At 43.7% G+C, this 25,928-nt stretch overlaps 1 protein-coding gene across 2 annotated transcripts in view; it reads right to left on the bottom strand.

Annotated features, from left to right (window-relative positions):
- Nucleotides 1-19,347, bottom strand: part of LOC140728861 (probable ATP-dependent RNA helicase DDX60) — a 176,981-nt gene extending 157,634 nt beyond the window's left edge. Inside the window, exons 1-4 of one of the 2 annotated variants that reach the window (XM_073047895.1) lie at nucleotides 18,817-19,347; nucleotides 16,982-17,069; nucleotides 7,539-7,728; nucleotides 4,174-4,530 (exon numbers count right to left, since the gene is read on the bottom strand). In XM_073047895.1, coding sequence (XP_072903996.1) covers nucleotides 4,174-4,530; nucleotides 7,539-7,728; nucleotides 16,982-17,069; nucleotides 18,817-19,168 — 987 coding nt within the window. In that variant the 5' untranslated portion in view covers nucleotides 19,169-19,347. The remainder of the gene's footprint in view (nucleotides 1-4,173; nucleotides 4,531-7,538; nucleotides 7,729-16,981; nucleotides 17,070-18,816) is intronic. The other variant, XM_073047896.1, reaches the window with a different exon arrangement.
- Nucleotides 19,348-25,928: the final 6,581 nt, after the last annotated feature.

The raw sequence follows: 25,928 nt of genomic DNA, 5'->3' as shown, positions 1-25,928 counted from the left end.
ATAATGTGAAAAGAAGCAGTCCCAATACAGATTCCTGCAGAAAATCACTAATCACTGGACAGAAAAGGCCCTCTTCATTCCCATTCTTTGTAACTAAATCAGAAAAAGCCTCCTTTATTCCCACTCATTGCCACTAAACCAGAAAAGGCCCCCTTTATTTGCACTCTTTGCCTTTTGCCAGTCATCTAATCTTCTATCCATGCTAGTATCTTTCCTATAATACCATGGGCTCTTGTATAGAAGCCTCATGAGCAGCATCTTGTTAAAGGCCTTCTGAAAATTCAACATCTACTGACTCTCCTTTGTCTACACTCCCTGTTATTTCCTCAATTAATTCCAACAGATTTGTTGGGCTATATTTCCTCTTCAGGAAACCATACTAACTTTGGCCTTGCTTTATCATGTGCCTCGAAGTAGCCCAGAACCTCATCTATAACCTCACCTCGTCTCCACACTTCTTAGCTTAATGAGCCTAAAAACAGTCTTCTACGCAACTTGGCAATCCCTGAAAAGATATCAAGCAAGACGTTTGTTGAAATTGTTATAATTTTACAAAATCACTCGATCCCTAAACTGCTGGCAATAGCTGAGAGATTTAGAGTTTACAAAATGAACCAGTCAAAAGATGAAAGAGTTTCTGAATACATTGCAGAACTGTGCAAACTTTCCCAGTAGTGTAACTTTAGAGATGGACTTTCTGATGTACAAAGGGACAGGCTTGTATGTAGCATGCATAGTCAAAGCACTCAGAAGAGGCTATTATCTGAAAGAGACCGAACCTTAGAATGGACATTAACTATGGCAATATCATTAGGGACTGCAGCAAAAGATGCAACAGAACAACAGAACAGGAGGTTAGTATGTGAAATGCACACAATGTCCCTGAATGGTGCAAAAAGCCAAAGGTGTTATCAATGCACCAAATCCTCCCATGATGCAAATCACTGTTGGTTCAAAGAAAAAGTCTGCACATCCAAGGCCACATAGAGAAAATGTGCAAGGCTGACAAAAAGCACAACTGAATGAAATCTCAAACACAAAACGAAGCAAATGCATAAAGTTGCCAAATGTAAAACAGAATCAGTCAACACAGAGTCTGACAAAGGTGAACTGTCATGCCTGGAACAGCAGAGTATAACTGAAGCAGATCACAAAATCACTTGGATCACAATAGATGTATCTGGTGTAAAGACAGAGGCTGACTACAACACACACAAAATGCTGGTGGAACACAGCAGGCCAGGCAGCATCTATAGGGAGAAGCGCTGTTGACGTTTCAGGCCGAGACCCTTTGCTCGGCCTGAAACGTCAACAGCGCTTCTCCCTATAGATGCTGCCTGGCCTGCTGTGTTCCACCAGCATTTTGTGTGTGTTGTTTGAATTTCCAGCATCTGCAGATTTCCTCGTGCTGACTACAACAGACTGTTTTATAAGATAACACGAGAGAAGACCTCAGTAATGCTAAAGACTTACACAGGTGAAAAAGTGTCTCCCAAAGGCAAACTAGGAATAAATGTGACAGTTCAGTCAGTTGCCAAGTGAAGCAGAAAGGACCTTTGAGATTGGACAGGAAGTCCCAGTGCATGATTACCAAGAAGACAAATGGACTCCCAGTAGGATAGCTACAGGAAGTGGGCCACTGATGTACACAGTGGATGTTGGAGATCAGACATGGACATGTCATGTGGACCAGATACTGGATGCTCAACTGAAGAACACACCTGAGTCGATTGCATCCAACAAGACTGACACATTACAGTCACTGGCCTTACTTCTCAGTGATGATCTCACTGACAGCAGAAACCAAGAATGTTGTCTTAGACAGAAACTAAACCAAACCTGTTGCCACTCCACAAGTCCAGAGGCACTAATCCTGAAAGAAGCAGGATAGTGCTCCTCAGACAGGATGAAGAGGTCAATACTCCCCAATGCCATTAGGCTTTACAATTCTACCGCCAGGACTTAAGAACTTTTTAAAAGCTATTATTAATGCTTTTTGAGATAGTGATTTAGATGCATATCATATTTTTTACTGAGTTAAGTATTGTATGTAATTAGTTTTGCTACAACAAGTGTATGGGACATTGGAAAAAAGTTGAATTTCCCCATGGGGATGAATAAAGTATCTATCTATCTATCTATCTATCTATCTATCTATCTATCTATCTATCTATCTATCTATCTATCACCCAAAAGACTCAACCTTTAGAACTGTGAAGTTAGTTATGAACTGTTATTGTGAAAGCATGTTTATTTGTAATAATACCATAGGATCATTAGATATAGCAGAAGTAGGCCATTTGGCCCATCGAGTCTGCTCTGCCATTCAATCATGGGCTGACCAATTCTTCCAGTTATCCCCACTCCCCTGCTTTCACCCCATACCCTTTAATGCCCTGGCTAATCAAGAACCTATCTATCTCTGCTTTAAATACACCCAATGACTTGGCAACCACAGCCGCTTGTGGCAACAAATTCCAGAGATTTACCACCCTCTGACTAAAGCAATTTCTCTGAATCTCAGTTCTAAAAGGACGTCCTTCAATCCTGAAGTCATGCCCTCTTGTCCTAGAATCTCCTACCATGGGAAATAAGTTTGCCATATCTAATCTGTTCAGGCCTTTTAACATTTGGAATGTTTTTATGATATCCCCCCTCAATCTCCTGAACTCCATGGAATACAGCCCAAGAGCTACTAGACGTTCCTCATACAGTAACCCTTTCATTCCTGGAATCATTCTTGTGAATCTTCTTTGAACCCTCTCTAATGTCAGTATATCCTTTCTAAAATAAGAAGCCCAAAATTGCACACAATACTCCAAGTGTGGTCTCACGAGTGCCTTATAGAGCCTCAACATCACATCCCTGCTCTTATATTCTATATCTCTAGAAATGAATGCTAACATTGCATTCACCTTCTTCACAACCAACTCAACGTGGAGGTTAACCTTTAGGGTATCTTGCACAAGGATTCTCAAGTCCCTTTGCATCTCTGCATTTTGAATTCTCTCCCCATCTAAATATAACCATATAACCATATAACAATTACAGCACGGAAACAGGCCATCTCGGCCCTTCTAGTCCGTGCCGAACGCTTACTCTCACCTACTCCCACTGACCTGCACTCAGCCCATAACCTTCCATTCCTTTCCTGTCCATATATCTATACAATTTTTTTTTAAATGACAAAATCGAACCTGCCTCGTTTGCTCCTTTATTTCTTCCACCAAAATGCAAGACCATACACTTTCCAACATTGTATTTCATTTGCCACTTCCTTGCCCATTCCCCTAAATTATCTAAGTCTCTCTGCAGGCTCTCTGTTTCCTCAACAGTACCTGCTCCTCCACCTGTCTTTGTATCATCGGCAAATTTAGCCACAAATCCATTAATACTGTAGTCCAAATCATTGACATACATCATAAAAAGCGATGGTCCCAACACCGACCCCTGTGGAACTTCACTGGTAACCGACAACCAGCCAGAATAGGATTCCTTTATTCCCACTCTCTATTTTCTGCTGATCAGCCAATGCTCCACCCACACAAGTAACTCTCCTGTAATTCCATGGGCTCTTATCTTGCTAAGCAGCCTCATGTGCGGCACCTTGTCAAAGGCCTCCTGAAAATCCAAGTACACCACGTCTACTGCATCTCCTTTGTCTACCCTACTTGTAATTTCCTCAAAGAATTGCAGTAGGTTTGTCAGGCAGGATCTTCCTTTCAGGAAACCGTGCTGGCTGGCCTATCTTGTCATGTGCCTCCAGGTACACCGTAATCTCATCCTTAACAATCAATTCCAACAACTTCCCAACCACTGATGTCAGGCTAACAGGTCTATAGTTTCCTTTCTGTTGCCTCCCACCCTTCTTAAATGGCGGAGTAACATTTGCAATTTTCCAGTCATCCGGTACAATGCCAGAATCTAATATGGGTTTATGAAAGGGAAATTGAATGAACATATACAGTTTGATGTTGCATTAATCTAAAGGGGGAGAAAGTGTAACGCATGGATCGATTTCTTTTATGCACTATGTATTGATTTGTTCTTTGTGAATGTGCATTGTTCTCTCTCTCTTATTACAATGTGAATATACCAGTTAAAGCCATCTCCTGTGTGCATGCTTTTATTTAATTGATATGTAGTTGTGCACAGACACAATAGTAAGTTTACCTTCCGAAACACAGAAATTAATGATGCGTTGCTGGTCTTGTGATACCCATGCACTCTGAGAATGTCCTGGATGATTCCTGATGTAAGGACCACATTAATTCCATTCCCCAGTGTGTGAATCATCAGCGTGTGGAACAGTGTGGTGGCAACACATGGCCTCTTTTTTCCCGGAGTAGCTATTTCAGAAATCATCACAAAGTATGGGTGGTTCTTGTTCAAGAAGGTCTTCCATTTGGGATCTAAACAGCTAGAGAACTCCGTGTGGACTGGGATATTTGTGTTGTGCTGAAGGTGGAGAATCAGTGCCGTACGGATCGAGAGGTACGTGCAACTTCGGTTCCAAATACATTCAACATCCTGGGAAGAAAGGGTGGATAATTACTGAACAAAGATTGATGGCATTGTTAATACTGTGGAAGATTACCCAAGGACAGAGGGGGATCTAAACCAGTTGCAGAAATTGGTGGTGAATGGCATTTAGAGCTTTATCTGGAGAAGTGTGAGGTGTTGCACTTTGGGCAATCCAACATTGTGTGCAATTCTGGTCACCTTCCTACTGCTGTCAATAAGGTTGAAAGATTGCAGAGAAAATTTACAAGGATATTGAGGTCCTGAGTTATAGAGAAAGATTGAAAAGTTTAGGACATTTTACCCTGGAGTGTAGAAGAATGAGGGGAGATTCGATAGAGGTATACAAAATACTGAGGGATATAGATAGGGTGGAATCAAGTAGGTTTTTTTTTCAACTGAGGTTGAGTTGGACTACAACTAGAGGTGAAAGGTGAAATGTTTAAGGCAAACACTAGGGGTAAACCTCTTCATGAAAAGGGTGGTAAGAGTGTGGAACAAGCTGCCAGTGGAAGTGATAGATGACAGAGTGATTTCAACATTTAAGATAAATCTGGATAGATACATGGATGGGAGGGGTATGGAGGGTTATGGTCTGGGTGCAGGTCAATGGGACTAGGTAGATTAATGGTTTGGCATGGACTAGATGGGCTGAAGGGCCTGTTTCTGTACTGTAGAGATTTATGGCTCTGTAAAGGGACAGTGCACAATTAATGGCAAGATCATTAACAAGAGGGATTTTGGGGACAAAGTCCATAGCTCTTTAAAAGAGCTCACACAAGTTGATAAGGTGCTAAAGAGGCCAGTTGTTAAGCTTTTCTATATTAGTCATAACATATACTTGACAAATAAGGTAAATCATTAGTCTTTAATACTTAATAAACTAATAAACATTGATCCCCTTGAATCAAAGAGGCATTTAAGAAACAGCACTATTGGGGAGTTTGAACTCATCAGACCATAAGACAATAAGGCTTAGGAGCTAATTAGGCCTTTCAGCCCATTGAATCTGCTTCAATGTTCCATCATGGCTGATTTATAATATGCACTGATATCTTCTATAAACCCATCAATTCCCATGTTTTTTTTCTTGACTATACATTTTCCCACCCTCTTTCCTGTAAAAATGCCATTGTTTTCTCAGTTCCTTCATCTCTGCTACATCTGCTCCCAGGATGAGGCTTTCCTTTCCAGGACATCAGAAGTGTTCTCTTCAAAGAATGGGTTTCCCTTCCTCTACCATTGATGCTGCCCTCACCAGCATCTCCTCTATTTCCTGGACATCCGCACTCACCCCGTCTACTGGCTTAACAGGGATAGCGTTCCTCTTGTCGTCACCCAACAATCCATGAGCCTCCATGTCCAAGACATCATTCTCCACAATTTCCACCATCTTTAACAGGACCCTACCGCCAGACGCATCTTTACTTCCTCACTACTCTCTGCTTTCCACAGGGACCACTTCCTCCATGATTCCCTTGTTCATTCATCCTTTCCCACTATTCTCCCTCCTGGCATTTATCCTTGCAAGCAACACAAGTGCTATACTCACCCATTCACCTCCTCCCTTATCTCCATTCAGGACCTTCCAGGTGTGGCAACACTTTGCTTGCAACTTTGTTGGGGTTGTCCACTGCACCTGTGCTCTTGATGAGGCCTTCTCTGCATCAGTGAGACCCAAAGTAGACTGGCAGAACACTTTGTGGAGCACCTTTGCTTTATCTGCAAAAAGGGTAATTTCCCAGTGGCCAACCATTTTAATTCTTGTCCTCATTCCCATCCCAACACTTCTGCCACAATGAGGCCACTCCCAGATTGGAGAAGCAATACCTCATATTCCATCTAGGTAGTCTCCAACCTGATGGTATGAACATCGATTTCTCCAACTTCCAGTAAATTTTCCCCTTCCCTCTTCTTCAATTCCCCACTCTGGCCTCTTGCCCCTTATCCACACCTACCTATCATCTCTCCCTGGTGCCCTTCCGGTTTCCTTTTTTCCCATCGTCCACTCTGCTCTCCTGTCAGCTTCCTTCTTGTCCAGCTCTTTACCTTTTCTACCAATCACCCCCCTGCTTCTTATGCCATCCCTCCCCCACCCAACTGGCTTTGTCTATCACATTCCAGCTTGTAAACACAAAATACTCTGCAGATGCTGGGGTCAAAGCATCTTCCAGCTTTTCCTCCTTCCCCTCCCACTACCTTCTCATTCTGGCAACTTTCCCCTTCCTTTCCAGTCCTGGTGAAGTGTCTCGGTCCAAAATATCAACTGTTCATTCATTTCCATAGATGTTGCCTGACCTGCTGAGTTCCACCAGCATTTTGTGTCACTGCTGATTCATTATCCCTCTCAAGTCTATTCTCCTTCTTTCTTCCTGTAAGCTTTGATGCTCTTACCAATCAAACTCTGTTTTAAATATACTAATGATGCAGCCTCCACAGCCGTCTGTAGCAATAAATTCTGCAGATTCACCACCCTTTGGTTAAAGAAATTACTCTTTATCTTCCATGAGCCTTCATTTTAGAAAAATAGAGGGAAATTCTAGGCAGTTTCTAGAGTAGGTTACACGGTTGTGAGCCGTAGATTTCTATGTTTCTATCTACGTCCTAAAGGGACTTGTCTCTATTCTGAGGCGGTGCCCTCTGATCCTAGACTCCCCAACTATAGGAAACATCCTATCAACATCCATTTTATCTAGGCTTTCAATATTCAGTAGGTTTCAGTGAGATTCCCCTCTCATTCTTCTCAACTCCAGTAAGTACAGGCCCAGAGACATCAAACACTCCTCATATGTTAAATAGGACTGGTTAAAGATTGCAAATTTCCTTCTTGAAGGACTCCTGTAAACTGGATGGGATTTTCCAACATTGCCTTTAATGAGTGGGATTTGAACTCTGTGGGCTCAGTGTTGTTATGCCACCACGCCCACATGTGGAATGCCTTTGTGCAACCCCAGGTGAAACAACCAGCCCTTTCAATAAAAATAACATCAATTTGAAAAATTTTACTTAATTCTCACCTTAAAGAATGTGATGATAAACTTGGCCTGCTTTTGGATCAAGTCAAATAGGAAGCTCTCCACCAGATAAAAAAAGTGCAGGTTCTGCCCAGGGTCAACAGTGGCATCGTGGACGTACATTATCATTAAGGAGTCGCCATCGATGACAAAGAACTCTGACTCAACAAAGTCACAAAGCAGGCTGGTCATGCTGATTGAAGAAAAACATTAAATGGAGACTTGCGTTTACCATAAAAGTTTTCAAGAAGCCCAAGCCAATTCTCATGCAATGTAGTACTTCTGAAGAGGAATCACTGTGGTATTCAATCATTCATTATGTGCCGTGTTGTACAACGGAGATCATGGTCTATCTATGACCTTGATTGTCCTTGGCAGAGTTGCTGCTTACCTGATGCTCTGTGCCTGTGATGCTGCTGCAAGTAAGTTTTCCATCGTGCCTGTGCACACACGGACTTGTGCAAGTGACAGTAAACTCGATTTTGACTTTTGTGTTGAAGTCTCTGACTTCCGGTGGTTTTACAGATAAGCACACTATCTGTATTAGCAAGGGTGTGTTGTTGGTATCACCACAGGTATCTGTACCCTTGCTCATCAGTGCCATATAGGAATCACTTGGTAACACTCCTAACGTTGGAGTTAACTATGTGGGATCCCACACAAGATACTGGCGCACTAAAACAAAGGAGTGAACTATCTTGGCTGAGATAACTTCTCCTCCTTTGCCTGCCAAATATCTCATGTCAGGACTTCAGAGAACAACCTTGGGCTATATATATACATCTCTCTCTCTCTCTCTCTCTCTCTCTCTCTCTCTCTCTCTCTCTCTCTCTCTCTCTCTCTCTCTCTCTCTCTCTCTCTCTCTCTCTCTCTCTCTCTCTCTCTCTCTCTCTCTCTCTCTCTCTCTCTCTCTCTCTCTCTCCCTCTCTCTCTCTCCCTCCCTCCCTCCCTCCCTCCCTCCCTCTCCCTCTCTCTCTCATTATACTTACACTCAGTGGTATCTGCTGTACCTAATAAAGCAGCCACTGAGTGTATGTTTGTGGTCTTCTGCCGCTGTGGCCCATCCAGTTCAAGGCTCGATGTGTTGTGTGCTCAGAGATGTTCTTCTGCACACCACTGTTGTAACACAGTTATCTGAGTTACTGTTGCCTTCCTGTCAACTTGAACCACTGTAGCCATTCTCTTCTGATCTCCCTCATTAACAAAGAACTTCCACCCACAGTACTGCCGCTCACCGGATAATTTTGTTTTTGGCACTATTCTCTGTAAACTCTAGACTGTTGTGTGTGAAAATCTCAGATCAGCAGTTTCTGAGATAATCAAACCACCCCGTCTGCAACCAACAATCATTCCAGGGTCAAAGCCACTTAGATCACATTTCTTCCCCAGTCTGATGTTTAGTCTGAACAGCAGCTGAACCTCTTGACCATGTCTGTATGCTTTTACGCGTTGAGTTGCTACCACGTGATTGGCTGACTAGATAATTGCATTAACAAACAGATGTACTAACAAAGTAGCCGCAGAGTGTATGTCGTTGTTTATTTTGCAGGTGTAGACTGTCGATTCAGCGTCCCTGAAACATCTTTATTTTTCCTTAGTTATGGCTTCCCCCTCAGAGTTGACGCAATCTTTCCCAGATTCCTGCTCGTAGCCTCTTTGGAGAGAAGAGCAGAGTTCCCCGATCACCCTCCACTATGTCCGCCAGCTCCAGCTTCTCGCATCATTCCCTTTCCAATTTGCACACCCCTCCCCCCATCTTACTACTTTCGTCTTCCCACATGGATTCACCTTTCACTTTGTGCTCTCCCCCTCCACCCTGATTTCTTATTTCTACTGTCGGGAGGAGGGGCATAGACAAGTTACTGGTGCCTTAAAACCAGTCCTTCTGGGCCGCCAGAACTCGTTAGCTGTTCACCCTGGTGAAGCAAAACTCTAATCTCAAACCTCCACTACATTGTAGCTATACACACTCATGGAGAAGGCTTTGGGAGTAAACCCTGAAGAAAAACCAGGAGCTGGACTCCCTAAAGCAGTCCTACGTCGAGTTCAACACTGACTGGCATCTCCTGCGACACTGCCGGTGCCAAACTATATCAGTCTCTGTCGTTCTTTTGGATTCATCAGCTGCTGGAGAAAGGGAGCCTGCTGCATAGGCAACAGCTTGCATTCCATATTGTACTGACCTGGCTTGTGCATCACATAGACAGCTGGGATACAATATCCATGGCTGACTGCGAGCAATATTACTTTATGTGTTGTGAGTGTGAATTATATGTACTGTGTTGTGTTGGTCTGGTGGAACATTATGTCATCTGCGGTATACATGTGTACCATTGAAGGACAATAAACTTGAACTTGCACTTAGTACCGAAACCTATTCACACTCTAATCTCTCTGTCTTTGGCTTCCTGTATTGCTCCAACAAGGGACAATTTATGCTTGAGGGACGGCACCTTATGGTCTGTCAAAGTCAAAGTCAAAGTTGAGTTAATTGCTATGTGCACTGGCACAATGAAAAACTTACTGTCTCCAGCATCACAGGTAAATGGAAGTAGCATTCAAAAGATTAAACATAAATTATACATTTACTAAAAAGAATTAGAGCAAAAAGTCAATGAATGTGTCTATGCATACTGTAGTCTTCTGGATTCCATTTTTAAAATCAAACAATTGAGGTAATTGAACACAGAATTCGGAACAAGAAGGCAGCGGGAGAGCACTTAAGGATTTCGAGCGGGAAGACATTTTAAGTTCTCGGGAGAAGAGAGAGGCCAGACTGCGCAGGCACGTGACGTCAGCCAGTAGAGCGCGAACAGTTTAAAAAGAAGGCAGCCGTATCCAGCAGGCAGTGTTGGGAGTGGGTAGCGGAGTGACAGGCAGCAGAGTGAAAGGGCTTTGGCTCCACGGGCTTCGGTGGTAACGGGACGAGGTGAGGCAGTTGTTGATTGCTGAAGGAGGTAGTATGTGTGTGAGGCCAGTTTTCTGTGGTCGTGTCGGATGTGGGAGGTCCTGGAGTCTCCAGGTGTCCCGGACAGCCACATCTGCACCCGGTGCATCGAGATGCAGCTCCTAAGGGACAGTGTTAGGGAACTGGAGCTGCAGCTCGATGACTTTCATCTGGTCAGGGAGAGTGAGGAGGTGATAGAGAGGAGTTACAGGCAGGTGGTCACTCAGGGGCCACAGGGGACAGAGAAATGGATCACAGTCAGGAGAGGGAAGGGGAAGAGTCAGGTACTAGAGAGTACCTCTGTGGCTGTACCCCTTGACAATAAGTACTCCTGTTTGAGTACTGTTGGAGGGGATAGCCTACCTGGAGCAAGTGACAGTGGCCGTGCCTCTGGCACTGAGTCTGGCCCTGTGGCTCAGAAGGGTAGGGAAAGGAAGAGGAAGGCAGTAGTCATAGGGGACTCTATAGTCAGGGGTTTAGACTGGTGATTCTGTGGACGCAGGAAAGAAACTGGGATGGTAGTTTGCCTCCCAGGTGCCAGGGTCCAGGATGTGTCTGATCGCGTCCAAGATATCCTGCAGTGGGAGGGAGAACAGCCAGAGGTCGTGATACATGTTGGTACCAATGACATAGGTAGGAAAAGGGAAGAGGTCCTGAAAGAAGACTACAGGGAGTTAGAAAGGAAGTTGAAAAGCAGGACCTCAAAGGTAGTAATCTTGGGATTACTGTCTGTGCCACGTGACAGTGAGAATAGGAATAGAATGAGGTGGAGGATAAATGTGTGGCTGAGGGATTGGAACAAGGGGCAGGGATTCAGATTTCTGGATCATTGGGACCTCTTTTGGGGCAGGTGTGACCTGTACAAAAAGGACGGGTTGCACTTGAATCCCAGGGGTCCAATATCCTGGCGGGCAGGTTTGATAGAGCTGTTGGGGAGAGTTTAAACTAGCTTGGCAGGGGGGTGGGAATCAGAATGTGAGTGCAGGGATTAAGGTAGAAGGACAAGGGCAAGATGCTAAGAGTTCTGAGTTGATGAGGAAGGACAGGCAGGGGACAGAACATAATTGTAGCCAGTTAAAGGGGTTGAAATGTGTCTATTTCAATGCTAGGAGTATTAAGAACAAGGAGGATGAACTTTGAGCATGGATTAGTACGTGAAACTACGATGTTGTGGCCGTTACTGAAACTTGGTTGGAGGAAGGGCAGGATTGGATGATGCAGGTCCCGGGGTTCAGGTGTTTTAAAAGGAATAGGATGGGAGGTAGAAAAGGGGGGGAGTGGCACTGCTGGTCAGGGATAGTATCACGGCTATAGAAAGGGAGGACGCTGCAGAAGGAGTGTCCACGGAGTCAGTCTGGGTGGAAGTCAGAAATAGGAAGGGATCGATCACTCTGCTGGGAGTAGTCTATAGGCCCCCAAATAGCCCTCGGGACACCGAGGAACAGATAAGCAGGCAGATTTTAGAATGGAGCAGGAAATACAGGGTAGTAGTTATGGGTGATTTCAACTTCCCTCATATTGACTGGCACCTCCTGAGTGCAAGGGGGATAGATGGGGCTGAATTTGTCAGATGAGTTCAGGATTCCTGACACAGTATGTGGACCAGCCGATGAGAGGAGAGGCTATACTGGATCTAGTTCTGGATAATGAACCTGGTCAGGTGACAGACCTCTTGGTGAGGGAGCATTTTTGTGAGAGTGACCACAACTCCCTTAGCTTCAGCATAGCTATGGAAAGGGATAAAATCAGACAAAATGGTAAAGTGCTTAACTGGGGAAGGGCTAACTTTGAAGGGATGAGGCAGGAACTAGCGAGAGTAAATTGGAAACAGATGTTCAAAGGGGAAAGCACAGAAGTAATTTGGGAGAAGTTTAGGGACCACTTGAGCCGGGTTCAGGATAGGTTTGTCCCACTGAGGCAAGGAAAAAATGGTAGGAAAAGGGAACCGTGGCTGACGAAACACGTGAGGCAACTCATCAAGAGGAAAAAGGAAGCATATGTTAGATATAAGAAGCAGGAAGTAAGGGGGCTTATGAGAAATATAGGGTAGCCAGGAAGGAGCTGAAGAAAAGACTTAGGAGAGCTCGAAGGGGGCATGAGAAGGCCTTGGCATGTAGGATTAAGGAGAACCCCAAGGCGTTCTATGCATATGTGAAGAATAGGAGGATGACAAGAACGAAGGTGGGACCGCTAAAGGATAAAGAGGGCAACATGTGCCTGGAAGTGGAGAGGTTGGGGAGGTCCTAAATGAATACTTTGCTTCAGTTTTCACAAGTGAAAAGGATCTTGATCAGGATGAGGTCGAAGTACAGCAGGCTTGTGTGCTGGACAGAGTGGAGATTAAGGAAGAAGAAGTGCTGGATCTTCTTAAAAACATTAAGATTGATAAATCCCCAGGGCTGGATACGATACACCCCAGGTTATTGTGGGAATTGAGAGAAGAGATCGCAGGAGCATTAGCCATGATCCTTGAATCCTCTTTGGCTGCAGGGGAAGTGCCGGAGGACTGGAGAATGGCAAATGTAGTTCCCTTGTTTAAAAAAGGTAATAGGGAGACACCTGGGAATTATAGACCGGTAAGTCTTACGTCAGTGGTATGCAAGCTACTGGAGAGGATTCTTAAGGATAGGATCTATGAGCATTTGGAGAAGTACAGTCTACTCATGGATAGTCAACATTGCTTTGTGAAGGGAAGATCGTGCCTCACGAGCCTGATTGAGTTTTTTGAAGAGGTAACAAAAGAAATTGATGAGGGTAGGGCAGTGGATGTGGTCTACATGGACTTTAGCAAAGCATTTAACAAGGTCCCTCATGAGAGACTCATCCAGAAAGTCATGAGGCATGGGATCAGTGGAACCTTGGATGTTTGGATAAAAAATTGGCTTAAAGAAAGAAAGCAGAGGGTAGTTGTGGAAGGAAAGTATTCTGCCTGGAGGTCAGTGACTAGTGGAGTGCTGCAGGGATCTGTCCTGGGACCCCTGCTATTTGTGATTTTTATAAATGACCTGGATGTAGAGGTTGAAGGATGGGTGAGTAAGTTTGCGGATGATACGAAGATTGAAGGAGCTGTGGATGGGGCTGTAGGTGGTCGAAGGTTACAAGAGGATATAGACAGGCTGCAGAGTTGGGCAGAAAAATGGCAGATGGAGTTCAATCCGGACAAGTGTGAGGTGATGCATTTTGGAAGGACAAACTCTGGTCACCTCATTATAGGCAGGATATGGAACCTATGGAGAGGGTGCAGAGGAGATTTACCAGGATGTTACCTGGATTGGAGAACAAGTCATATGAAGCAAGGTTAGCAAAGCTGGGACTTTTCTCTTTGGAGCGTAGAAGAATGAGAGGGGACTTGATAGAGGTCTACAAGATTATGAGAGGCATAGATAGGGTGGATAGTCAGTACCTGTTTCCCAGGGCACCAATAGCAAACACCAGAGGGTATATGTACAAAATTAAGGGAGGGAAGTTTAGGGGAGACATCAGGAGTTAGTTTTTTACACAGAGGGTTGTGAGTGCCTGGAATGACTTGCCAGGGATGGTGGTGGAGACTAAAACATTAGGGGTGTTTAAGAGCCTCTTGGACAGGCACATGGATGAAAGAAAAATGGAAGGTTATGGGGTAGTGTGGGTTTAGTACTTTTTTTTAAGGATTATATGGGTCGGCACACATGGAGGGCTGAAGGGCCTGTACTGTGCTGTAGTGTTCTATGGTTCTATAGAACATACAGTAATCAAAATTAGTAATCAAAAGTCCAACTAATCTCTTCTGCCTACAGATTATTCATATCCTTCCATTTTCCTCACATTTATCTGTCTATCTAAATGTCTTTTAAAAGTCTCTAATGTATTTGCCTCTACCATCACCCCAGGCAGCCAGCACTCTGTAAAAAAACCTGTCCCTCACATCTCCTTTGAAATTACACCCCTCTCACCTTAAATGCATGTCCTCTGGTATTAGACAGTTCAACCCCTAGGAAAAGATACCATCTACTCTATCTATGCCACTCATAATCTTGTAAACCCCTAGCAGATCTCCCCTCAGCCTCCACCACTCCAGAGAAAATGTCCAACCTCTCATTATAGACCATGTCCTCTAGTCAGGCAGCATCCCAGTAAACCTCTTCTGCACTCTTTCCAAAGCCTCAACATCCTTCCTATAGTGGTGCGACTATAGCAATACTCCAGATGCAGCCTAACTAAAGCTGTAACAAAACGTCCTGACTTTTGAACTCAGCGGCTCGAGTATTAACCTGTGAAGCCAATTTCAGGGAGCTATGACCTTGGTCACTTCCTTTGTTTCAGAACTGGCTGTTTCTGTTGTATAGTTATCCATTCAAAGATAAAGATGAGCTTTATTTGTCATATGTAAAGTCTTGGATCAGAGGGGATAACTTCACTCAACGTCACTACCCCTATCACTGAACTGTTCCCACAACCTATGGACTCACTTTCAAGGACTCTATATCTCATGTTCTCAATATTTGTTGCTTATTTATCCATATTATTGCTTCTTCTTTTTCATTTGCACAGATTGTTGTCTTCTATATGCTAAATGAACACTAGTTTCTTTGTCTCTGTTATAGATTCTATAGATTTTTTAGTATGCCCACAAGAAAATGAATCTCAGGGTTGTATATGGTAAAATAATGTACTTTGATAATAAAATTTACTTTGAACTCTGAAACTAGAGTACCCAGAGGAAACCCATGCAGCATACAAACTCATTACAGACACCAGTGCTGTGAAGTTTTGCACCAACCTTTACTCTACTGTGCCACCCCATTTGGAAAGTTTTCAATTTCAATTTTACTTGATCTGCTGGGCATTCCCAATGCTCTTGTTTTGGTTTTAGCTCTTGGGAACATCTCTGCCCTGCATTTCACAGCTTTTACATCCCTTTGTTTAATTCCTCACTCACATTTTCCCTTACAAATCATGAAGTAGCCACCAACGTTTTTCTTTATTCTATCATTCAGTATTCTTTTAAGTAGGGCCGTCAAGCCACCGAATATTTGAATAAGCTTCGACAAATAAACTGCTACAGGTGTTCTGACTGGTTACATCATGGTCTGGTAAGTCGAGATGAATGTGCAGGAACATAAGGAATGAAGTAGACTCTGCCCAATACATCATGGTCACATTCCTCCCCACCATTAGTAGGATCTACATGCATTGAGCATCAAGCCAGCAACTCGGCCTCATAAAAAAAACAAATGCTAAAGAAATGGCAAGGTTGCCACCTGATGCACCACAAGTCACAGAAGGGAACAACAACATCCATCATCAAAGATCCCTGCCATCCTCTCACAGCCAACATCAGGCAGAAGGTACAGAAGCCTGAACTCCCACACCACCAGGTTCAGGTACAGCTTCTTCCCTTTAACCATTCAGTTCTTAAACCAACCTGAGCAACATAGATCACTTCAGTTTATCAACACTATGATATCTTTCATCACTTTGCACAAGAATTGACTTTGTGTTTTTCTTTGTTTATTTGTGCTCTTTTTTGTAAAAACTGTGTAAACTTATGATTTTCTTGTGAAGCTGTTGCAAGCAAGTACTCACTGCACCTGTGCTTAAAGTGTACTTGTGCATGACAATAAACTTGACTTTTGACTTTTACTCACAACATGTCACCATGGCATCCTTAGCCTTGTAATCAGAGATGATACCTTTGTCCTCTGTATCTCACTCCTATCCTGTCTGTGCTTAAAACTAACTCATTGGCTTCTATTCTGACAAGGGGTCTTCAGACTGAAGTACAGTGGATTCTGGTTAATGGGGCCATTGGCTAATTGGGAAAGCCGTTTATTTGGGACGACTCTTAAAGAACAAAAACTAATCAAGAAATTAGCAGGGATTCTCTTCACTTATTTGGTGCACTATGCTGCTTAATTGGGGTAGGTGACTTTTGCTGAACAGTTTCTAACTAGAGTCAGTTATTTGCCCTTGTGTGGCCGTTGGACTCTACACTGTGCTTAGAATGAACAGTTTTTAAATAGTGTCTGTTGTGTATGCTTGTGTTATGTTATTCATTTGGTCTGACAGAACCCAAATTAAAAAGCAGTGACTTTTGATACCTCATGCAGGAAGGGAATGGAGGCAGTTCATTATCTGCACTAGGTGCCCACATTGATTTTGCTCATTTACACACAATCAAAAGAGAATCACTATATGAATTCTCTGTCGATAACTCTTAGGAACAAATACAGTTTTAGAGTATTGTAGTAATATTGGTAGTATTCTAATTTCTGAATTTCATTTAAATATATAATTTGTTACTCCATTAAATGTAGCTTGTCATTCTTAAACTATTTCCATGAAACCTCAGCTAATTGGGTCAGCTGCTTAGTGGGGCCAAAATGTACTGGTCCTGATGGTCCAAATTAACTGGAATCCACTGCATTAACCATTTCTTCTTCAGATGTTGCCTGGCCTTAGTGTTCTTAACAATAGACAATTTTGATTGGTCTGTGGAAGTCTGTGGATCAATACTTACCGGAATTTTGAAAATAGGCTAGCCATATACGATGACAACCACTTCAAAATCTCGTCAATATTCTTCCCTTCTGAAAAACAGATTTTGGCTGTTATCAATTAAAAATACTGTAAATGTCAGCCATAGCTTGCCCTGGTTCATGTAGACATGTGGTCACTTTGGCCAAAGAATCTCATCAACAACTAAGAATGCTTATTTATTTAGAGATACAGCATGGAATGGACCCCTCTGGCCTAACAAACCACACTGTAGAGCAACCCACCAATCACAGGACAAGTTACTGTGACCAATTAACCTACGTGACTGTATGTCTTTGGACTGTGGGAGGAAAACCAGAGTGCCTGGAATAAACACACATGGTCATGGGGAGAGCATACAAACTTTCTTACAGATACTGGAATTGAACTCTGGGCGCTATGATAGTGTTGCACTACATGTCCAAGTTGACCATCACCAATTTTTACAGATGCACAGCAGAAAGCATCCTTTCCAGATGCATCTTAGCTAGGTATGGCATCTGCTCTGCTCAAGACCACAAGAAACCATGGAGAGTTATGGACAGAGCTCAGTCCATCAGGAAAACCAACCTGTCCTCCATGGACTCTGTGTCTACACTTCCTTCTGCCTTGGAAAAACAGTCAAGATAATCAAAGACCCTCCCACCCTTTTCATTCTTTCTTCTATCCACTTCCCATCAGGCATCATCATCATCCCTACGTGCCATGTCGTATGATATCATCATCATGCGCCATGTCACATCACATGAGTGATCATGGTCTCAAGACCATGATTGTTCTTGGCAAATTTTTCTACAGAAGTGGTTTACATTGCCTTCTTCTGGGCCATGTTTTAAGAAGGGGGTGGGGTTCTGGTGCTGCACCTTGCCCAAGGGTGACCTGCAGGCTGGCAAAGGGAAGGCGTGCCTTACACCTCCTTTGCAGAGACGTATCTCCACCCCGCCACCCTAACTACTCACACTCACACACGCACGCATGCACGCACACACACGATAGTACAAAAGGAGAGACAAGAAATAGTAAGGTCATGTTCGTGGGCTAGTTCAATGTCCATTCAGAAATCTGATGGCGAGGGGAAGAGGCTGTTCCTGAAATGCTGAGTGTGGGTCTTCAGGCTCCTGTACCTCCCCCTTGATGGCAGCAATGAGAAGGGGACAATGCCGGGGAGGTTATAGAGTACCTTACCCCATCCTCTTCCTTCTCCACCCTGTCTACCTCTCTCCCACCACTTTATCGGTCTCTCCGGGCAACACTCCCCTGATGTTCAGGCACCCCAAGTGCCTGATTCTTCACCCTGCCGAGCCAGACATGGAAGAAAATACAGTATGTGTGGGGGAAAGGAGATGTTGAAATCTGTCATTAAGGACCCCCACCACCCAGGACATGCCCTCTTCTCATTGCTACCATCAGGGAGAAGGCACAGGAGCCTGAAGACACACACTCAAAGAATCAGGAACAGCTTCTTCCCCTCTGCCATCCAGTTTCTGAACAGTCCATGAACCTGTCAACACTACCTCATAACTTTGCTCTCTTTTTGCACTTCGTATTTGTTACATATTTCTTATTGTAACTTCAGTAAATTTACATCTTGCACTGTTCTGCTGCTGCAAAGCAACAAATTTCACAACATATGTCAGTGATAGCAAACGTGATTCTGATTGTGATTCTAAATCTGTTTCTGAAATGTTCACCAACCCTCAGCTTGCTCGCTCAGCTATTTGTCCCACCTCAGTCTCCCCTCCCTCCACCCCAGCTCTCCTTAAAACAACCATTAAGGTCATCACTTTGCAGTTACTGAGGTTTGACTTTGATGCTTACCATTGTCCCCTTTCTTGTTGATGTTCGATCTCAGGGCTAGATCCCTGAAGTCAGCTTCCTCTTCAGACTCATTTGATTCTGAGGAGCTGAAGGAAATCTCATGCCGCTGATTCTCTGCATCATCTGCTTTCTCACCATGGCTCAGCCAGGTTTCCTCATCAAATTCATCCTCACTTTCTTCATCTGGACTCTCTTCACTGTCCCTGATTAGGCTGGAATCCTCTTCCTCATCCAGATCCTCCAGATTGTCTCGATCATCTCTGTGTTGTCGCTTGGGCGTAGAGGGTCTTGTTGCCTTGTCTTTTGATGACCTTGAACCAAAGATGTCCTGGCTCACAGGGGCTTCTGCCATGGCTTGGTCCTTCTTCAATCCAAAGGGCACTTGTTTGACTGGGCTCAGAAGCTGTTCTAGTGCTCCTGACTGCACCACCTCTCCAAATGGAAAGTCACCTAAGTCTCTGCTTCACTTTGGTCATCAACTACAGTGTAACACGGAGGGATCCACTCTGAGCAGCACAGTGCACTGAGACGTTAACCACCGAAACTCAGTAAGTGAAACTATGACTGGGCTCAACTAAGTTTCATTTCTGCTGAAAATGAAAGTAAGCTGACTCGATGACATCAAAGAACAACAATACCAGTGTATGATTACTCAGTGCAGGCTTGCACATGGAACCTTTTCTGAGCATTGATAACAATGTCTGCTTCGAGAGCAGGGTCAAGGGACTCAGTACCAAAACTATAATCAAAGGATGAAAAGTGATGAAAACCTGCTTTTTCACCACGTGCCAGCAACATAGAAATATGATGTGCTAAGACCATAAGACATAGAAGCAGAATTAGGCTGTTCTGTCCATCTCGTCTGTGCTGTTATTTACTTACTGAGATACAGCACTGAGTAGGCTCTTAGAGCCACGCTACCAAGCAATCCCCACCTGATCTAGTTTGAGCCTAATCACAGGACAATTTACAATGAACAATTAACCTACTAACCAGTACATCTGGAACTGTGGGAGGAAACCGGAGCACCTGGAGGAAACCCACGCGGTCACGGGTTGAACTTTCAAACTCCTTACAGGCCGCGGCGGGAATTGAACCCGGGTCGCCTGTACTGTAAAGCGTTATACTAACCACTACACTACCATGTTGCCCCAACTTATCTTCCTCCTTGACCCCATTCTCCTGCCTTCTCCCCATAACTTTTGACACCCTTCCTAATCAAGAACCTATTAACCTTTGCTTTAAATATACCCAATTTATTTCCGTCTGTGGCAATGAATTACATAGATTCAGCACACTCTGGCTAAAGAAATTCCCCCTCACCTCAATTCTAAAGGGACACCCCTCTATACTGAGGCCTAGACTCCCCCAATATAGAATACATCCTCTCTACATCCTCTATCTAAACTTTTCAATTTTCAGCAAGTTTCAGTGAGATGCCCCCTCATTCTTCTAAACTCCAGTGAGTACAGGCCCAGAACCACCCTCATAAGTTACACACACAAAATGCTGGAGGAACTCAGCAAGCCAGGCAGCATCTATGGAAAAGAGTAAACAGTCGATGTTTTGGGCCGAGACCTTTCATCAGGACTGGAAAAAAAAATGAGGAGTCAGAGTAAGAAAGTAGTGGGAGGGTAGGAGAAACACAAAGTGATAGGTGAAACCGGGAGAAAAGGGGGTGAAATAAAGAGCTGGGAAGTTGATTGGTGAAAGAGATACAGGGCTGGAGAAGGGGCAATCTGATAGGAAAGCCATGGAAGAAAGAAAAGGGGGAGGAGTATCAGAGGGAGGTGATCAGCAGGTAAGGAGATAAGATGAGAGAGGGAAATGGGAATGGGGAATGGTGAAGGTGGGGGGGTGGTTACCTCATAATTTAACCCTTTCATTCCTGGGATCATTCTCGCGAAGCTCTGCTGGTTCTTCTCTGATGTGAGTATGTCCTTTCTTAGATTGCTGGCAAGCAGAAGGCTGTGCTTGAATGAGGAACAAGACTAAGAGTTCAATTCTCTTCAGTGTGATACTGGTGTGAGGCAAAAGGAGATGGCATTGTTGATTAAGGAACTTTTTGATGACGGGAGGGTAGAATTGATTAGATGACAGGCAGGAGTTACGCCCCTCAGTTACACCAACCACCTTCTTGTTTCTCTCCTCTCTTTGTAGTCATCTTGCCTTTCTGCCATCAGCTTTGATACAAAACATCAACGGTTTCTTTCCTCTCACCGATGCTACTGATGCCCTCATCTCCCGAGTTCATTCAAAGCAAATTTATTATCGAAGTGCATATATGCCACCAGATACAAAATTAGTTGGGAGAGTATCTCCTCCAACAATTAAATGATCTTTGTTTTTTTTCTCCCTGATGAATCCTGGTGAAGGGTTTTAGCCTGAAATAGCGACTGTTTAATAGATGCTGCCTGACCTGCTGAGTTCCTTTAGCATCTTAGTGTGTGCTGCTTTTCTTTGGATTGTGTCTCCTTGTTAAAATTATCTATAATGTACTTTTAATTTATGTTTTTCTTGTGAATCCTGATGTTATGTGTCTGTGATACAAGAATGGTTTTCATTGCACTTGCCTTACCAGGTGGCAAAGTAGAGGCTGGTTTATTTCATTTTACTTATCTATTTATTTCATTTTATTTAGCAGTACAGTGTGGACAAGACCCTTCTGGCCCTTCAAACCACACAGGACAATTTATAATGACCAACTAACATTACATCTTCGGACTGTGGGAAGAAACTGAAGCACCCGGAAAAACCTACTCGTAGGCCGGGCTTGAACTCTGAACTCTGTATAGAGTCACGCTAACCACTATGCTACCGAGCCACACAGACTTTTCAGAGTCTCCTAGAAAAGCACATGGAGGACAGCAAAATGGAGAGGGAAGGATTAGATTGACCTTAGAGTAGTTTGAAAGGCGGACTGAAGAGACTGCTGTGTTGTGCCGCGTTCGATGTGAATCCACGTACTGTATCTGTGCATCTGACAATAATCTTGATTTTGACTTTGATCTAAGAGCTGTAAGCTCAGTCTGCTCCATCATGGGCCCTGGCCTCAGTAATATCCGAGAAATCTTCAAAGAACAGTGCCTCAAAAAGGTAGCATCCATCATTAAGGACCCCCACCACCCAGGACATGCTCTCTTCTTGTTGTTACTATCAGGGAGAAGGTACAGAAGCCTGAAGGCACACATTCAGTGATTCAGGAACAGCTTCTTCCCCTTCGATTTCTGTACGGACATTGAACCCATGAACACTACCTCAGTGCTTTTATTTCATTTCTACTTTTGCACTACTTATTTAATTTCACTATTTAATGATCATATGTTTACTGTAATTCACAGACTTTTTCTGTATAAACAATGTTTTACATTGTACTAAGTTAACAAATTTCACAACATATGCTGGTGATATTAAACATGATTCTGATCTTTAGTTTGTCAAAGACATGCTGACAACCTTTGTTTAATCCCAGCCTTTCCAAGTCGAGATTAATTCTGTCCCTCAGTCCTGATCAGTAATTTCACCAACGATATGAAAATCAGCATTGTTTTTGCTCGAAAAAAGTCGTGAGGTTACAGGATGATAATGATCTGTTGGCAAGAAGAACATAATTCCTGTTTGTTTATTATTGTTCAATACACGGAGATACACTGTGTGTATCCTTTAACATCTTTTAGGTATTTTAGCTGGTGGAACACAGCAGGCCAGGCAGCATCTATAATCATTCCATCCAGGATGATTATTCCAGATACGTATAAGTACGTTAAGGAAGTAACAGGTCAAGAGACTGCTGAATAAGGTGCAACAGTTACAGGGAAATTGCAAAGCCTTGCCGATTCTCATTGAAGACGAGGTACAGGAGCCCAAAGACACACACTCAATGACTCAGGAACAGCTTCTTCCCTTCCTCCATCAGAGTTATGAATGGACAATGAAAGCACATATTCTACTTCACCAATTTTCCCCTCTCTTTTTGCATGAGTTATTTAATTTATTTTTTACACTTATTATGATTCATAGCTTTTATTTCTGTGTACTGCTGCTGCGAAGTTAACAAATTTCATGACGTGCCGGCAACATTAAACCTGATTCTGATTCTGACAAATAAAATGCAAGGACCGTGGTGAGTTATACTTGGACCTGCACCCAGACCACAGCCCTCCTTCCCCTTCCCATCCAAACTCCTCTTCAATGTTGCAATCGAACCCCAATCCACTTCCTCTGGCAGCTCGATCTACACTCCCACCACCCTCTGAGTGACGACATTCCCCCTCAGAATCCCTTCTATATTTCACCTTTCATGCTTCACCTATATGACCTCAAAACTCAGGAGCCAAAGCCTGCACACAGTCTATTTACCCTATCTATACTGCTCATAATATCCAACCTCCCCTCTTTAACCCCTGCTCCTAAATTCCTAACCTATTCAACCTTTCATATAACTCAGGTCCCCAAAAGTCCCAGCAACATCATTGTAAATTTTCTCTGCACTCTTTCAAGTTTATGGATATCTTTTCTCTAGCTAGGCGTAGACGTAGGTGGGCTTATTGTAGCTGTGTGCTTATTGGTCGGCATGACCAGAGTGTGCCAAAAAGCCTGTATTACTTTGCTCTCTGTCCCCAGTTCTGCCTCTGGCATTCCTGTGTCTGGTCTGGTGTCGTAACAAAATGTTGCCCACATTGCCATCTAGTGGTTGCACTCCAAACACCATCACCTGGTCCCAGAAAACAGACAGACAGACAGACATATTTTATTGATCCCGAGGAAAATTGGGTTTCACTACAATTGCACCAACCAAGAATAGAGTAGGAATATAGCAAAATAAAAACCAGAAATAATAAAATAATAATAAGTAAATTATGCCAAGTAAAAATAAGTCCAGGACCAGCCTATTGGCTCGGGGTGTCTGACAATCCGAGGGAGGAGTTGTAAAGTTTGATGGCCACAGACAGGAATGACTTCCTATGACGCTCAGTGTTACATCTTGGTGGAATGAGTCTCTGGCTGAATGTACTCCTGTGCCTAACCAGTACATTATGGAGTGGATGGGAGACATTGTCCAAGATGGCATGCAACTTGGACAGCATCCTCTTTTCAGACACCACCGTCAGAGAGTCCAGTTCCACCCCCACAACATCACTGGCCTTACGAATGAGTTTGTTGATTCTGTTGGTTTCTGCTACCCTCAGCCTGCTGCCCCAGCACATAACAGCAAACATGATAGCACTGGCCACCACAGACTTGTAGAACATCCTCAGCATTGTCCGGCAGATGTTAAAGGAACAACACACACAAAATGCTGGTGGAACACAGCAGGCCAGGCAGCATCTATAAGGAGAAGCACTGTCGACGTTTCGGGCCGAGACCCTTAGTCAGGACTAACTGAAAGGAAAGATAGTAAGAGATTTGAAAGTAGTGGGGGGAGGGGAAAATGCGAAATGATAGGAAAAGCTGTAATAGTGGGTCTAGGTCAAAATATGATCGAAAAGTTGAAGGGCTGAAGGAATTATAGATGGGGAGCAGCGAGAGAGGGTTTCCCTGAACTCCCATCGAAGAGAAGATTTAAACTTCTTCAGTGTAGGCATCACTAGCAGAGGCTTCACAGTAGTGAATTTAAAGAGCAAACGCGAGGAAATCTGCAGATGCTGGAAATTCAAGCAACACACACAAAATGCTGGTGGAACACAGCAGGCCAGGCAGCATCTATAAGGAGAAGCACTGTCAACATTTTGGGCCGAGACCCTTCGTCAGGACTAACTGAAAGGAAAGATAGTAAGAGATTTGAAAGTAGTGGGGGGAGGGGGAAATGCGAAATGATAGGAGAGGCTGTAATAGCAGGTCTGGGTCAAAATATGATCGAAAAGTTGAAGGGCCGAAGGAATTATAGATGGGGAGCAGCGAGAGAGGGTTTCACTGAACTCCCGTCGAAGAGATTTAAACTTCTTCAGTGTAGGCATCACTGGCAGAGGCTTCACAGTAGTGAATTTAAAGAGCAAACACGAGGAAATCTGCAGATGCTGGAAATTCAAACAACATACACAAAATGCTGGTGGAACACAGCAGGCCAAGCTCCCCATCTATAATTCCTTCAGCCCTTCAACTTTTCGATCATATTTTGATCCAGACCTGCTATTACAGCCTCTCCTATCATTTCGCATTTCCCCCTCCCCCCACTACTTTCAAATCTCTTACTATCTTTCCTTTCGGTTAGTCCTGACGAAGGGTCTCGGCCCGAAACGTCGACAGTGCTTCTCCTTATAGATGCTGCCTGGCCTGCTGTGTTCCACCAGCATTTTGTGTGAGTTGTTTGAATTTCCAGCATCTGCAGATTTCCTCGTGTTGGATGTTAAAGGACCTCAGTCTCCTCAGGAAACAGAGATGACTCTGACCCTTCTTGTAGACAGCCTCAGTGTTCTTTGACCAGTCCAGTTTATTGTCAATTCGTATCCCCAGGTACTTGTAGTCCTCCACCATGTCCACACTGACCCTTTGGATGGAAACAGGGGTCACCGGTGCCTTAGCCCTCCTCAGGTCCACCAACAGCTCCTTAGTCTTTTTCACATTAAGCTGAGATGATTCTGCTCACACCATGTGCCAAAGTTTCCCACCGTAGCCCTGTACTCAGCCTCATCTCCCTTGCTGATGCATCCAACTATGGCAGAGTCATCAGAAAACTTCTGAAGGTGTTCCTCAGTATCACGATGATTCCCTGACACTTTTGTTCTTCGACCTGCATTTTCCATTTTTATATTCCATCCAGAGGAATTTCTCCAGTATTCGCAGTTTCTTTCCAAATCCAAAGATTTGTGCCTTATACATCCTTAATCATCCTGATCCATTTCCTCTGGGCGAGAAAATCAGTTTATATTCAAAGTTCAGAGTAGGTTTATCATCAGTGTGCATATATGTCCTTATATACAACCCTGAAAGTCATTTTCTTGTGGGCAAATACAGTAACTCCAAGGAACACAATGGAATCAATGGAAGACCACACCCAACGGGATGGACAAACAACAAATGTTTAGAAGACAACAAACTGTAAATGACAAACAAAAATCAATAAGCACTAAATATCGAGAAATTGAGATGAAGAGTTCTTGAAAGTGAGTCCA

The sequence above is a fragment of the Hemitrygon akajei genome, chromosome 6, assembly GCF_048418815.1.
Source record: "Hemitrygon akajei chromosome 6, sHemAka1.3, whole genome shotgun sequence".
In the NCBI taxonomy this organism is placed as follows: Eukaryota; Metazoa; Chordata; class Chondrichthyes; order Myliobatiformes; family Dasyatidae; genus Hemitrygon; species Hemitrygon akajei.
Note: the sequence above shows the minus strand (reverse complement) of the source record. Positions and strands in the feature narration are given on the sequence as shown.